Raw genomic sequence first — 16,317 nt, forward strand, 5'->3', positions numbered from 1 at the left:
GAACATTTAAAAACATTTATTGGTTATAGCATACAATAAAATCAGTTTAAAAGATATAACATTTCACAGAACTTTTTTCTGTTAAAACCATCTGCATAGGATGTACAAACTTGCAGGGTGGTTCGAAATTCTAACTTTGGATCAGGGTTAGGGTTGCAGAATTAATTATTTCTTGCTTGTATATGACAGAATTTGAATAGCAAAAATACAGAAAAGTAAGTCAAACTGTTACACTTTTTGGTACTCAAATGGATCCCTGGAGTGAATAAAAGGTGATGTCTAATAAGATTTAATAGAAATTGAGAAAGAGCAGAAAATGCTTTATTATTGTCAGGTTTACTAACTGTCTGGCTTTATCAAGCCACCAAAGTAAGCAGTCACAGTCTTCAGCTTGTTGTTGAGGAAATTCTGCTCCACCTCCACCTTCCCTCCTGCACCTGCTAGAGATGCAATCTGTGGAGGGAAGAACACATATTTTGTAAGGAATGGGCAATGCTTTTCAAACGTTGGAATAGTCATTAAATTGAAAAAAATATATCATATATATCATTCTACTGTGGTTTTGTTCTTTAAAAACAAAGAACCAGTACAGTATGGTGCTATCCTAACAATAAACCATGGACCACCAGTGACAATAAAGACCTCTTGAACCAGAAAAAGAGAGCTTTCCTGGACAGGGATAAGGAGAAACTGAGGAGTATACAATGGGAGCTCACACTGACACTGAGGTGAGCTAAAGTGAGTACAAGAAAAAGTTGGAAAAACAGCTGGAGAAAAATATCAGGGAGGTGTGGAGAGGGGTAAGGACTATCACTGGCTACAAACTGCACAACTCTCAGCCTTTGGATGGTGATGTGGATAGAGCCAATACCTTCAACCAGTATTACATCAGGTTTGACAATGTGGCTACTTCCACCTACATCTCTACAACTACTCCCTCCACCAATTCAATTCAATTCAATTTTATTTGTATAGCACCAAATCCCAATACAAATCATCTCAAGGCACTTTACAAAAACTAAAACTAAAAACCCAACAATTCCCTTATGAGCAAGCACTTGGTGACAGTGGAGAGGAAAAACTCCCTTTAAGAGATGGCATTTGTTCAGCTGAAGTATACAGTCCCATCAAGAAAAATCATCACAGCATGATGATATACTCATAAAAGACAAAGAAGCAGTGTGTGTTTTTTTAGCTAGCTAGCCGCAGTCTAGTCAGGTAGACCTGTCGGATTGCTACAGTACAATCAAAATACTATCCATCTTTGCAATACGATCAAAATATTATCCATCTTTGCGATATGATCAAAATACTATCTTTGCGATACAATCAAAATACTATCCATCTAATAGGTGGGGGCTGCTGATTAAATGTCTCATGGGCCAGTCTGTCTGGAAAAAAAAAATCCTACGCTGACTTTTTTTGACAAATATATTACATTGTCGCAAAGACCACAGCACTGTCAACTAATTAGGCAGAAAAAAGCTATAGGCTGCTAAGACTGATCAGACTAGTTCTAATATACACTTGTGTGCAACTTAGACACATCATCAGTGATGTATCCTGGGGTCACTGGGTGTTTCGGGTCTCGCAACATCAGACACCCTCGCCCAGGCAACCCAGCTGGGGTTGATCAGGCCCTGGCTTGTGTCTAAGTATCTTGTGTGGTCCATGGCTCTCCCCACTTGATTCACAGCCATCTTGATGCCTTTTCTGCCGCGTCAGTGATGTTTTTGATGGCTCTTCTGTTGTGCAGTCCCTTCACTCCCAGCATCTTGAGTGGCCTGACAAGAGACTGGCCGACAAATCCTTTGCATCCGACCTCGTTGGGGTTGCATCGGGTCCTCCATCCCCTGCTTTGACATTTGCCTGCCAGCACCTCATACTTGGACCTCTTCCTCTCGAAGGCCTCCTCCATCCGGTCTTCCCAGGGAACAGTCAACTCCAGCAGGACCACTTGCCTTGTTGTTTCTGACACCAGGACCATGTCTGGCCTGAGAGAGGTCACTGTGATGTTCTCCGGGAATTTGAACTGCCTGCCTAGGTCGACCAGTGTTAATTTTGACAGCAGATTTTAATTTAGTTTTAGTCATAGTCTTTTGACTAAAATGCAATTTTAGTTTTAGTCATATTTTAGTCATCTGCTTTGTTTTAGTTTTAGTCGACTAAACAGCATAAGATTTTAGTCGACTAAATCTACTGTAGATTTAGTCGACTAAAATATATTGGGTTTAATTTAAGTGCAATTTAGTAAAACTATTGTAATATACAAAATATGCTAAATTAAAATTAAATCAAAAACAAGTTTCATTAAATATATATGGAACATGGCCTTTTCATAAAAGACCAAAAATTAGATATGCATCTTTTATAACTTGCATATGACATTCTTCACTCTTTAAAGCAAAAGTGCAACTCCAAAATATTTAAAAGAAAAACTGTATTTAGCAGTAATGCCATTGCATCAAACGTGAAACTGACCCATATACCTTCTCTTCGTTTTCTCCCAGCTGTTTCCATTTCATTATAGTTTAAGTCAGACAGAAACATCAGTGTAGGCTATGATGATGTCGTGTACTCGCACATCCCGCGTCACTAGGTGGATCAGTTACTTTTTAAATGTGCGTGTGCGTCTAAGAAGATTAATTCTGATTGGATCTTTTCTAAAAACGTCCCTCACTCACATTTTTGTCTCGTTTTTATTAGTCAACGAAAATGTCAATATATTTTTATTTAGTTTTCGACGTCATCACTTAATTTTTATTTAGTTGTCTCGTTTTTGTCAGTGAAAACTTGTCGTTGACGAAAATTATAATGAAAATACTTCGTCAACGAAATTAACACTGAGGTCGACCTTCAGCTGCCCGTCCCGAGCCGTTGCCAGCAGCCCCCCTGCTTGACTCAGGCGCTGCTGTGGCTTCTCCACAGCCCTAACAAAGGCGATGGACTGCCTCGTTGGTTGTTGGTTTACTGGTGGAGATCCCTGTGCTGATGGCCTCTGCAATGACCCGCAGCACTTGGTCATGGCGCCAACGGTAACGCCCTTCTCCCAGTGCCCTTGGGCAGCAGCTCAAGATGTGCTCCAGCGATCCTCGTCCCTGGCAAAGAGGGCACAGTGGAGTCTCAGCCAAGCGCCAGTGGAAGAGGTTGGATGGGCTTGGTAGGACATCATACACCGACTGAATGAGGAACTTAATCCGGTGTGGCTCAGACTTCCATAGCTCTGTCCACGAGATCTTCCAGTCAGCCACCTCATCCCATCGGGTCCACATCCCTGCTGCCGCATCCTTACTGTCCTACTGAAGCGGGCTTCCTCCACCCCTGCTCGGACCTCCTCCTGGATCAGCTAACACCTTTCCTTTCCCTGGGACTTGTTGTAGTGTGGTCTTGTGTTGTTCCCGAGACCTGCCCGTCTGGATGGCACTGTTCCCACGAGCTCTCTATGTCGCAACTGGGACTCAGCCTGGTCGAGTGCCACATGAGCCTTTCACTTCCTGCCGGTTCTTACTTCTATGTCAGCTGAGGAGACCTTGATGTCACTGGAGTCCCTATACAGCAGCACCTCTCTTGCTCGGGTAGCCATAAACTCCTCCGTCATACTGCTGAAGGGCAGATTCAGCTTGTTGTTCCTCCCGTACAGGGCGGTGCTGCTGAGGCTTTGCGATTTTGATCTTGCCTGGAATGTGGTACCGATCAAGCGAGGTTTCCACCAACTTGTGTGGCATGGACCCGTAGGCATTGGCAAGATCCAGCCAAAGGACTGCCAGGTCTCCTTTGCCTTCACGTGCCTCCCGGATCAGCTGGGTGATGACCCTTGTATGCTCGATACATCCAGGAATCTTTGGAACTCCGCCCTTCTGCACGGAGGTGTCGATGTAGGTGTTCTTCAGGAGGAATTCCGTCATGCGCCGGGCAATGATACTAAAAAATATCTTGCATTCGACACTGATGAGTGAGATGATCCTAAACTGCACGATGGTGCTTGAGCTCTCCTCCTTTGGGATCCAGACACCCTCTGCGTGTCTCCACTGCTGTGCCACCTTCCCCCTTCTCCAGATTACTCTGAGAACCGACCATAGTTGCTTCAAGAGTCTGGGGCATCTCTTGTAGACAACATATGGCACTCTGCTGGGGCCTGGTGCTGAGCTGGTTCTAGCAGCTTTCACAACCAAGAGACAAGACAAATATGGTATGAAGATGTATTGGCCTGGCCCATCGGCTCAGCGGGAAAGTGCCCGGTCTGCCAGATGGCCAGTTCAACCCTGAGTTTCAGTAATGTTCTGATTTAATTTGACAAATGTATTATGGGGAGCAAGGTCTCTGGTGTTAGATTACCTTTGCTAGTATGCAAGCATATATTACAGAGTAAATATGGTTAGTGTTACTGTGGTGTTAGTGTTCTTGTCCAATAACCAATGGCCTGTTCAACACTCATGTATTCACACAAAGAAAAAGCATATACATACCTGATCCATGTCTACATTGCGAGGCAGGAAGTACACTATATTATCTGATATGAGCTTGGCCAGTCGGAAGATCTCGAATGTGGCTACTATTAAGGATGAAAATCACAGCCCAGTTTTTAAAAACCACTGATATCCAGTGCAAATACATGTGCAGAGGTAAGCAGAACCTCACAAAGTATTACCTTTTCGAGTCTCTGAGATACTCTTATTTTCCTGTTCTACTCATTTTAATCAAACTACACCAAGGTGAATTTGTTCTGATGTTGCACTAGATTGCATTATAATATTGCATTTAATATTTAGTAAAGCCAAGTTAGACCCATCTACACAAGTAATTTCTGCCAAGTGCAGGCAGTGTAATCAATTTGTTCTAATGCCTCCAATTTGAAGTCATGTTTATTGATTCTAGGTCTATGCTCGTCTTCTATGCTGTCATGTTGTTTTTAATACTGATATACTAACATCAAAGAGAGTTTTTAATGCTGTGGGAAATAAAGTTCCAAATTAACTAGCTAGTAGAATATCAGAAACAACATGTAATACAATACAATCCATTACAGCAACACCACAAAGTGCTTCAACAAAACTGACAAAACTTAAACCTTATAAAATTGTTGCAGAACTGCTGTAAAATAAAGACTGAAATAGTGAAAAAACATGGCCTTAAAATAAATGTTCTTTGAGTATCCAGGTGATAAAGGGAGTAAAAATATGCTTATTCACATTCTTCCTTAGACACAATAAGGTAAAGGTGATTTATACCATTCTTGTGTCTATAGCTACAGCCTAAAGCCAGCTAGCTGACTTTAGCATAAAGACCAGAAACAAGGACACTTCTAGCCTCAATCTAAAGGTAATAAAATCTCCCAACAATCATGTTCAAAGATCATTAATGTTAATTAAATGAATGTTAAGTAACATTAATTATTCAAATAACACATTATACATCTATAATTGCTTAATCCATACTAAAACTGAAGATATACCAGTTCAACCAATTTTAGATAAAACAAAATAAAGCAAATTAGTGAGCTATAGAAGTGGTATTTTATAGTGTCAAATATCTAATTTAGGATGAAAATCTGGCTGAGGACCCTTGTTGTGTGTAACATCTCTATGCTTCTGCATCAAAGGATATCCATCAGGCTCCATCATGGTCTTGATGTCAAACACCTCAGCAGTCAGGTAGTCTGGTCCTCCCCATGGTGGTGACAAGAAGACCACATCACCCTGAAGACGGGATGCCAGTTGAAGGAAGTCCCCTTGCAGAAATTCAATGCGGTCAGCCACACCATAAACCATAGCATTGTGCCATGCCAAGTCCAGACGCAGTGGGTCAATATCAATGGCCAGGACTGAAAGTAGAAATAAAATGTGAAGTGATACACTGAGCTCTAAGTCCTTGCCTTGCTGTACTATCCTTACAGGAACTATAATCTTTCCATTCTTTTTAATCACAGACATGACCATGATGATATGTGTATTATTATAAGTCATTGAGAATTATGAAGTAATTACCTAAAACATATCTATGACCAAAGTACAGTTGAGTGGCATGGTGATGCAGTGGTGAATAGTGTTGCTGATACCTCACAGCAAAAGGTTCCTGTTCAACCCAGGGCTCTTTCTGCATGAGTTTTCATGTTCTCCCCTTGTCTGTATCCCTTCATAATCAAGCTCCTTCATACCTTAAAGACCTCATAGTACCATATTATCCCAATAGACCACTTCGCTCTCAGAGTGCAGGCCTACTTGTGGTTCCCAGAGTTCTCAAAAGCAGAATGGGAGGCAGAGCCTTTAGCTATCAAGCTCCTCTCCTGTGGAACCAGCTCTCAGCCTGGGTTCAGGAGGCAGACACTCTCTGTACTTTTAAGGCTAGACTTAAAACCTTCCTCTTTGACAAAGCATATAGTTAGGGCTGGCTTCAGGCAACCCTGAACCATCCCTTAGTTAGTTATGCTGCTATAGGCCTAGACTGCCTGAGGACCATCGGTGCACTGAGCTCCCCTACCCTAACCCCCCCCCCCCCCTTCTCTCCCACCTCATGTATATTCCACCATTGAATGTTACTAACCTTGTGCTCTCTCTCTACCCTAGTTTGTGCTCTCTCCCTCCCTCCCTCTCTCTCTCTCTCTCTCTCTCTCTCTGTACCTTCTGCAGGTGTCCCTGGTCCTGGAGCTGTTTATCGCTGATGTGTAGTTACTGGCCCCACCAACTTGCAGTGTCTATTTGTTGTTTATTGTTGCTTTTCTTTTCTCTCTGCTCTATCCACTCACCCCAACCGGTCGAGGCAGATGGCCGCCCAAACTGAGCCCGGTTCTGCTGGAGGTTTTTTTTTCTTCCGTTAAAGGGAGTTTTTTCCTCTCCACTGTCGCCAAGTGCTTGCTCATAAGGGAATTGTTGGGTTTTTAGTTTTAGTTTTTGTAAAGTGCCTTGAGATGATTTGTATTGTGATTTGGCGCTATACAAATAAAATTGAATTGAATTGAATTGAATTGTGTGGTTTTGTCTTCTAGTTCTTAAGTTTCCTCCCACAGCCTAAAGACATGTACTGGTAACTCTAAATTGTTGGTAGGTGTAAGTGTTTGTTTCTGTGTGTCAGCTCTGCAACAGATTAGCAATGTCCAGGATGTGTTTATGTGTTTTTGTCCAGGATGTACTATACCTCCTTCCCAGTGTCAGCTGGGATAGAAAAGTACAGTTAATTCTGAATGTTTGAAGCGAGAATTTTGACTAATAGAGACGTCATACAAGGCAACAAGTGCAGTCCTCCCTGCCACTAAAATATAGCCAGGAGCTATGACATAAAAAATGTTGAAAGTACAAAAGCAGGGGGATCCGTAGTCTGTGCTAAAAAAAAAAAAAAAACTAGCATATATAACTTTGCTGAGGAGGTAGAGTGGGTCATCCAAATTTGAAACCAAATGTCAATGTGCCCTTAGGCAAGAAATGTCCCTGGGCAAGACACTGAACCACAAGTTATTACCAGTAGCCGTTCCATTGGTGTTTATGAGTGTGTGTGTGTGTGTGTGTGTGTGTGTGTGTGTGTGTGTGTGTGTGTGTGTGTGTGTGTGTGTATGTAAATAATTATATGGTGGCCTCACAGGCCAACACAGCGTGAGTTTGTTTAAATGGGTTAATGGACAAATAGTGAAAAGCGCTTTGAGTATAAGTCAATTTACAATTTGGTTTACCATGCCATTTGTGAGGTCAACACTGAGCAGTTCTTGTCTGAACTCTAAAATGACTCTATATTCCCTATATTCTATTCTTGTTTTTGCAGACAAAATGACACTAATCAAAAGGTTTCACCACTGATATTATAAATTGACACAGCTGGATGGAGGTACAAGAACATACACATTAACACACATTAAGCCTACCTCTTTTTCCAGTGAGGGCAAATTGGATGGCATTTCCTCCCACACCGCAGAAGGCATCTATGACTAGCTGAGAGTCAGAGAAACTGTGTGCGACCCTCAGGGCGATGTGCTCAGCGATCCTTTCTGGTGTCACAGAGAACCAGCCCTCTGAAACACGCAACAGTGATAGTTATTATGTTGGCTAAATGATTTTCACTAGACTGAAGCTGTGAGGTTCATTAACAGACCGGAGTGAGAAGGCTCTGATTTTATTGTAACAATGATGACTAAAATAAAAATATAATCCCTGTCTCACTGATCCTGTTTTAATAGTCAGTACAATGTGTTTCTCAATAGATTCTCAGTGTGGATCCGATAAACTCACAGCATGGCCTCCAACATGGACAGTCAGGATAGGTATACAGTCTCAATGTCACTGTCAATATGTCTCTTGTTGTATTCATTGCCAGATTTCAGTGTTGCTGATTCATCTTAGACACAGGGTTTTTCTTGGCACTTGAGCTATTGATGGAAATAAATGAAGTTTGAAAGCTGGTAAAAATTAAGTAAATGTAAAATATATATAATTTTGATTCCTTACAAAAGGTATCTGAATTGACCTACATTTCTCTCAGATGGAGTTACTGGTTAAGTTGCAGAGTCTCATTTAACTTCTTTAAAAGCAAACCAAATCAATAGAATTTTTCTTTAACTGTGAGTCGACGAGAGACAAAACTATGTGAAGTGTCGTTGTAGGTGTATGTTTTCTAAAGCACCCTCGTGCACGTGATAAAGAGAGGTGTAAAAATATGCAATGCTCCCAATTTTTGATAATCACCTCTGGTGTTACAGGAGGAATATGAGGTTTACATGTTTTGGTCTGGATGACAATTTTTTTTAAACTCTTTATTTTGCTTTGAGTAAGAGGAAACATATAAAGATGAAGTACAGTAAAATAAGGAAAAAGGAACATAAAAGGAAACCATCAATGGGGCATAAATTCTCAAGTTCTCATGTATGCAAGTGCACACTGATCATGTCTTGACTCTTGTCCATTTCCTCAGATTTGTCACCTGTTTTGACTCGCAGGTTAAAAGTCATTTTCTTCATTACATAAATCTCCTCCATAACATCCATCCATTGGACTATCTTTGGAGTGTCACTTTTTAACCAGTTCCTGGTAATGACCTTGCCACAGTAATTATTTTGAAAATATATCTGTCCTCCTTTGCAATTAGTCCTTCTGGGATCAATCCTAGATCCATCACCTGGGGATCCCTGGGAACCTTATACTGTATTGTTCCAAATATAAGATGATATTTTTTTGATCAATACGCATCTCAGTAAACAATGTCGTCCTATATTCGAGCTCTAGACTTTTACATGTCAATAAACCCGCAAAAAAAGGTGGCGCCAAATACAGGTAAATGAGTTCCCGTGGTCTGAAGCAACCTGATGAACTATAGTCATTTACAGTACCAGGACTGCATGATGGCAACTGTCCAGAACATAGCGGTTCAAAAGTCGGCCAAATAAACCAGCAACTGAGGAGAGCTTATGCAGGTTATTGTTGTGGTTTGACATTTGTATTTCTGGTTATGGACTTTTATTTTGGGTTCTGATTACCTGTTATCTATGTAGATCCTGGTAGCTTTATGTTGATTAGTATAGATTGGTTTCACCTGTTTTCGATTAGTCTTAGTATACTCCTTCTATTCTTTTGTTCTCTGTTGGAGGATTGTTGTTAATATGCTTTGTACCCGAGGCAGTGAGGAATCATCATATTTAGTTTTTACACCAAGTGCCGGAGTGTTAAGTTTTGTTTGACGCCGAGTTTATGCCTGTCCTGATGCCAAGTGGTGAACTTAAAGACTGTGTTTCTTCCTGGAGTGCGGAGAGTGTCTCCGCTGTACCTGAGGCTGTTTTCCCTGAAATAAAGAGAACTGTCCTGCACTTGGGTCCTGTGCCTCAATTCTTCACCACCACAACACCCCCATGTGACAGTTATATATGTTATGCCATATGAACTTTATTTTCAAATTAAAGCATTTTCTTTTTAAATTTTATTATTTTCTTTTTTTTATTTTATTTGGGCAGCATAGAAGTATTCTCTTAAATTAGGCAACAGCAAGGCCTCCCATCGCTTTTTCTAGTTGAAGCATTTTGAGTTTGATTCTAGGTTCCTTGCCTGCCCAGATAAACCTGCTTGTTCCATGCTCTAAATTGTGAGTCTGAAATACAGACAGGACAGAGAGAGAACAAGTACAGCAGGCTCGGCAATACATTCATTTTTATTACCTCTATTCTTGAGCTGAGATTTAGAGTTAACGTTCACCATTTCAACATATCTCTCTGTATGTCGTTTTTATAACCTGAAATTTGACCAAAGTTTTCCAGTATGGTCATGAGTTTGGGGAAGGTTAAGTCAGGATTTTGTGTGTATGTGATCAGCAGTCCTATTCTATGTTCTTCCTGTGCTATTGTAATCCCTCTAAGACCAACATTTTCTCTTATTTCTTGAGCCAAAGGCTCGATGAACAGAGCGAAAAGAGAGGGGCTGAGGCAACACCGCTGGCAAGTCCCTCTATAGAGTCTAAATCTGTCTGTTAATGTGCCATTGATCTTTATTCGGACAGTCGGTTCGCTATAAAGGGACTGAATACAACAGATAAACAGACTCCTGAAATCCATCGTCTTCATGAGCGAGAAAAGTAAATGCCACACGATCCTGTCATATGCGCCTTTTCTGCATCCGGGCTGAATATGGCTGCACATTTGTTAATTTTATCTATTATATATATTCTAATTCCTGAGGTTGATGTCCTTTTATGAATCCTGTCTGATCCTCGTCTATTAATTCGGGTAATAGATGCTCTGTTCTTTTAGCAATTATATGATGTAAACAGTTGATAGTCAACATTTGAGGACAGAGATCGGCTGATATGACTCAGTATTCTGTTTGCCTTTCCTTGGAATTACAGCTATCACTGCCTCATTCCAAGAGGGAGGAATCCTAGCAGTTTTAAGTGTCCAACTGAAAGACTCTAGTAGGGGGGAGGAGAGTTCTTCCCTGAAGACTTTATACTACTCATTTGGAAAGCCATCACTCCCACAACACTTGAGAGCCCTCAATTTACTAATGACTTTATCCAGTTCTTCTTTTGTTATTGGGGAGGTTAAAGCCTCATTTTGGTTGCTACCTATGTAGGGGAGATCCAGTTTTGACAAAAAGTTTCTAATCTCGGTTGGATTTATCTTCTTAGGTGGAGAGTACCAAGTTTTATAGTAATCTTTAAAGATTCTCATAATCATGTCTGGTTCATATATTACTTCATCACTAGTTGGATCTCTGATTTTTTTGTATTGAGTGTTTTTCTTGTGCTCTAAGTTGCCTTGCCAAAGTCCTCATAGCTTGGAACTCAGAATGCTTGTTTTGTGAATCGTAATTTCTTTTCTTTTCTTTTTAGAAATATTATGCTTTTTTCAAATTTTTGGCCCATTGAAATGAATGGAGCAAATGTTCAAATTCTCTTCAACTTTGTCCTCTTTCAACTTTAACTGTGTCAGCCTGCTTTCAGCTCGAAACACAATTTGACCTTTAGACAGGTTGGAAGTCATTAATCTATTAGTCTTGTATTCAGCTTTTTGATATCTGTTATGGTTTTTGATTAATCACGGTTTACGTTTTATGGTGTTTTTAGGCCTTTTCTGAATTTCACATTGGTGTCTATGGGAGCGGAATGTTCAGAGTTAGTGGTGACATCACCAGCTAGAGACAATTTTTCCTCTTGATACATCATTTTTTCAGAAGAAGTAGACAAATTTGGATTCAGAAACAGTGACCACCAAAGCCACCAGACTTATACATTTCTTGTCCTGAGCCTTAACAGGATAGTAGAGTACCATCCAACTGCTCCATTCACTCCCATGTTAAGTGAGAGCAGGATTTTGAGCTGGAAAGCTGAGATGGGGGATTTTGGAAATCGCTTTTGTACTATCTCTGCAGCGTAGTCATGGTCGAAGAACAGCATGCAGTTGCCCAGTGGTATCTTCCTCTTTTGCCAGGCTTCTCGTAGTGAACTCCTCAAAGTTAATGATAAGAGGCCTCAGAGGGCATTCGGCCCGTGGTTTAGGAGCGAGGGAGTGATAAGCTCGCTGTATTTTTAGATCTGTGTCCATGGGCAGAGGCAGGTCTTTTGGTGTTAGGTTCGTTCTGGGACTCCACTTGAGAGGCTACTAGCTAGCAGTGCCTCCTTGTTAGCTTTCGTTACTGAGCTTCCTCTTTCTTTATTTTTTGCCATTCTGTCCTTTATCTAATGCCTTTCCGTGTTTCTATTTTCAGTAATTTGCATATTCTTTCCTCTATATCTGAAGTAGTGTGTTTCTAACAATTTTTGGAGTCTAAGCTAGGGGAGCGTCTTCATGCACGTCTACTCCGTCTGCCAGCCGGAAGTCCACCCCATCTGGATGACAATTTAAAGCACAGGTCTACAGATGATGACTTGAAATAATGAATGTTGTACTTTTAACTACCTACTTATTTTAACACAACCACAAAAAATCCTTAAGAGATCTGATCTTGTTAAGTATAACATTGGGGTCCCCCATGGTTCTATATTAGGACCTTTATGAATGATGGTTTATAGTATATACTTAGAAGTTCAAACACAATTGTATGCAGATGATGCTTTTATGTATGTTCATGTAACTTGGAGGCAGAAAGAAATTAACATTATGTGACCTCTAAAAGGCTATTGCATCCTCTCTGCAGATAATCAGTGAAACATTCTGCATGTATTCTCCTAAAAACACTGACTTCCATCAATCAGACACACTAGTAAAGGGAGAAAAATTATTAGAATTCTAGGAGTTGATTCAGACTTTTATGAAAAAATTTTAAAAGGTTCCTAAAATATTTTTTTCTAGTTTTGGATTTATTAGACCTTTATAGTACAATACCATAATGCAAAATTGTATTTGCATGCAATCATCCTTTCACATACAGTGGGTACGGAAAGTATTCAGACCCCTTTAAATTTTTCACTCTTTGTGTCATTGCAGCCATTTGCCAAAATCAAAAAAGTTCATTTTATTTCTCATTAATGTACACTCAGCACCCCATCTTGACAGAAAAAAACAGAAATGTAGAAATTTTTGCAAATTTATTAAAAAAGAAAAACTGAAATATCACATGGTCATAAGTATTCAGACCCTGTGCTCAGTATTGAGTAGAAGCACCCTTTTGAGCTAGTACAGCCATGAGTTTTCTTGGGAATGATGCAACAAGTTTTTTGAACCTGGATTTGGGGATCCTCTGCCATTCTTCCTTGCAGATCCTCTCCAGTTCTGTCAGGTTGGATGGTGAACGTTGGTGGACAGCCATTTTCAGGTCTCTCCAGAGATGCTCAATTGGGTTTAGGTCAGGGCTCTGGCTGGGCCAGTCAAGAACGGTCACAGAGTTGTTCCGAAACCACTCCTTTGTTATTTTAGCTGTGTGCTTAGGGTCATTGTACTGTTGAAAGGTGAACCTTCGGTCCAGTCTGAGGTCCTGAACACTCTGAAAGAGGTTTTCTTCCAGGATACCATGTTTCACTATAGGGATTGCATTGGGCAGGTGATGAGCAGTGCCTGGTTTTCTCCACACATACCGCTTAGAATTAATGCCAAAAAGTTCACTCTTTGTCTCATCAGACCAGAGAATCTTATTTCTCATAGTCTGGGAGTCCTTCATGTGTTTTTTGGCAAACTCTATGCGGGCTTTCATGTTTCTTGCACTGAGGAGAGGCTTCCGTCGGGCCACTCTGCCATAAAGCCCCGACTGGTGGAGGGCTGCAGTGATAGTTGACTTTGTGGAACTTTCTCCCATCTCCCTACTGCATCTCTGGAGCTCAGCCACAGTGATCTTTGGGTTCTTCTTTACCTCTCTTACCAAGGCTCTTCTCCAGCGATTGCTCAGTTTGGCTGGACGGTGTGGGAATTATTACTTTTATTACATTACAGCTTAAGGTATAAGGCAGTATTAGATTACTTTTATCATATTATAGATTAAACTTTAATGCATTATTACAGTATACTCATGAAGCATTTGGTATGTGTGAAACAGTAGCAGTTTAGACATGAACTTGTTTTTCAGTAATGGCAAGGTTTCTTACAGGGCAAGAAGTGGGTTAGACATAACAGATGGGATGTGCCTGTTGCTTTTGTTGTTGTACTCTGTCTTACAGGGCAGGTTGACCGCTGCCAGGAGGCATAGTAACAGTGATATCTCAGGACATCCCATCGTTCTAAACCTATGGGAGAAGAACACGCCAGCTTCCTAAAGATTGCACATTTCATTCTGTAATATTATCACTGGGTCGAGGGAAGAATAGTCAGTCAGACTTCGTGCCCTGACAAAGACTGTTATTGGTTAGGGAAAGTTTGACCCAGAGCTCTGTAACTGCTTTATTCAGTGTGTTTTAATAAACGGCTAATTTGAGACCACATTCATCTCCTCCGTTTAATCAATCAAACGAACACGCGGAACTGAGAGAGGACATTTCCAGTTCCAACAACGGCCAGATCTAGGAAGAGTTCTGGTCGTCCCAAACTTTTTCCATTTGAGGATTATGGAGGCCACTGTGCTCTTAGGAACCTTGAGTTCTGCAGAAATTATTTTGTAACCTTGGCCAGATCTGTGCCTTGCCACAATTCTGTCTCTGAGCTCCTTGGGCAGTTCCTTCGACCTCATGATTCTCATTTGCTCTGACATGCACTGTGAGCTGTAAGGTCTTATATAGACAGGTGTATGCCTTTCCTAATCAAGTCCAATCAGTTTAATTAAACACAGCTGGACTCCAGTGAAGGAGCAGAACCATCTCAAGGAGGATCAGAAGAAATGGACAGCATGTGAGTTAAATATGAGTGTCACTGCAAAGGGTCTGAATACTTATGACCATGTGATATTTCAGTTTTTCTTTTTTAATAAATTTGCAAAAATTTCTACATTTCTGTTTTTTTTCTGTCAAGATGGGGTGCTGAGTGTACATTAATGAGAAATAAAATGAACTTTTTTGATTTTGGCAAATGGCTGCAATGACACAAAGAGTGAAAAATTTAAAAGGAGTCTGAATACTTTCCGTACCCACTGTAAGTTGGAAATAAACTGCAGCTTCTATATTAAAGCCATTATGTTCTTTTTATGAACAAGTGCTTAAGATAAAACTAACCACTCCCTGGATTGCTGTATCATTCAGAGATATCATCATTTATTTCATATGGACTAGAAATTTCTTTTTCACATAGGGCCAGGCAGGTTTGGACATTTTTTCTACTTTATAAATGAAATCATCATTTCAAAATGGCATGTGTGATTTTTACCTTTTAAATGTTTCATCTGATGCTAATGGCAGTAAAAGGAGTTCTGCGTTATAGCTGTCTATGTAGAATGCAGACTGACCTCGATCCAGTTTGATTCCTTCATCGAAGCGAGTGAAGAGTCTGTAGCGTTGAGCCCAGTATTTAGCCAGCTTGGGTTCAGCTGCCATTTCTGCTGGGATCTGCTGCTTCCACCCTCGCTTGCCCTTCTTTGGCTTCTTTCCATCTTTCATAAACACATACATGTATATTACTAGAGTGTATTTTTTACAAAGACCATATAGCCACAAATGTTCTACTTACCGCTGTTTCCTTCACGTTTATCAGGCAGGAAGAAGTCAGGAAATTCTAGGCATTGTAACTGTCTACCAGGCTGCTCCTCCTCACTCTCAGTATGGACAGACAGAACAGCAGAGTTGAAGGAGGTGCTAGACTGAATGCTCTTACTCCTCTCTGCTTCAAAACATAGAGAATTTGAACCTTTCTTTTCCACACCCTTTTTGTGTCTTTTCTCAACAGTTTTCTTCTCTGTCCTCCTCCTTTTTTGCTCCCCTTCTCTTGTCACTTCTCCCGTCTCACTCTGGTCACAGGGAGCCATCTCCGTCTCGCTCTGAGTCTTTTTAAGAAAGTTTTTGACCTATCAAAAAAACAGTCCTTATATGTTTTATGTAAGATTTATAGATTTACTTCCATTTCTATGATTGATAATCCATAAAGGTGTCACCCATTTCAAACGCTCTATTATTGACACAATTAAGTGCAAAACACAAATGCAAATCATTTCTTGTTTTTGTTAAGGTGTCATGAAAATTTGGAGTGGAACACTGTAGTTTGCAGTATTTTGTTTTCATCTTCGCAGTTAAACTCTTATGCATGCTTCAGCCAAGTGATTTGGTTACCAAAATGTTTGTTGACTGACAAAGTATGTAGAGTGCATTCAGAAAGTTTTCAGACCCCCTACATTGGTTTCTATTTTGTTATGCTGCAGCCTGATACTACAACTGTTTAAACTTTTTTAAACATTTTTTTCCTCATTAACCTAAACTCAGTACAACATAATGACAAAGTGACAACAGAATTTCAGGAATGTTTGTAAATTAAATTGAATGGACATCATTTGGAAAGGCACACAC

General features: G+C 40.5%; 1 protein-coding gene across 1 annotated transcript in view; it reads right to left on the bottom strand.

Annotated features, from left to right (window-relative positions):
* The window catches only part of tgs1 (trimethylguanosine synthase 1), a 21,251-nt gene continuing 4,934 nt past the window's right edge, over window positions 1-16,317 (bottom strand). The window contains exons 10-15 of the mRNA XM_026313009.2: window positions 15,488-15,821; window positions 15,267-15,410; window positions 7,850-7,996; window positions 5,605-5,821; window positions 4,467-4,545; window positions 1-453 (exon numbers count right to left, since the gene is read on the bottom strand). Coding sequence (XP_026168794.1) covers window positions 340-453; window positions 4,467-4,545; window positions 5,605-5,821; window positions 7,850-7,996; window positions 15,267-15,410; window positions 15,488-15,821 — 1,035 coding nt within the window. The 3' untranslated portion in view covers window positions 1-339. The remainder of the gene's footprint in view (window positions 454-4,466; window positions 4,546-5,604; window positions 5,822-7,849; window positions 7,997-15,266; window positions 15,411-15,487; window positions 15,822-16,317) is intronic.

Source organism: Mastacembelus armatus, chromosome 17 (genome assembly GCF_900324485.2).
Source record: "Mastacembelus armatus chromosome 17, fMasArm1.2, whole genome shotgun sequence".
NCBI lineage: Eukaryota > Metazoa > Chordata > Actinopteri > Synbranchiformes > Mastacembelidae > Mastacembelus > Mastacembelus armatus.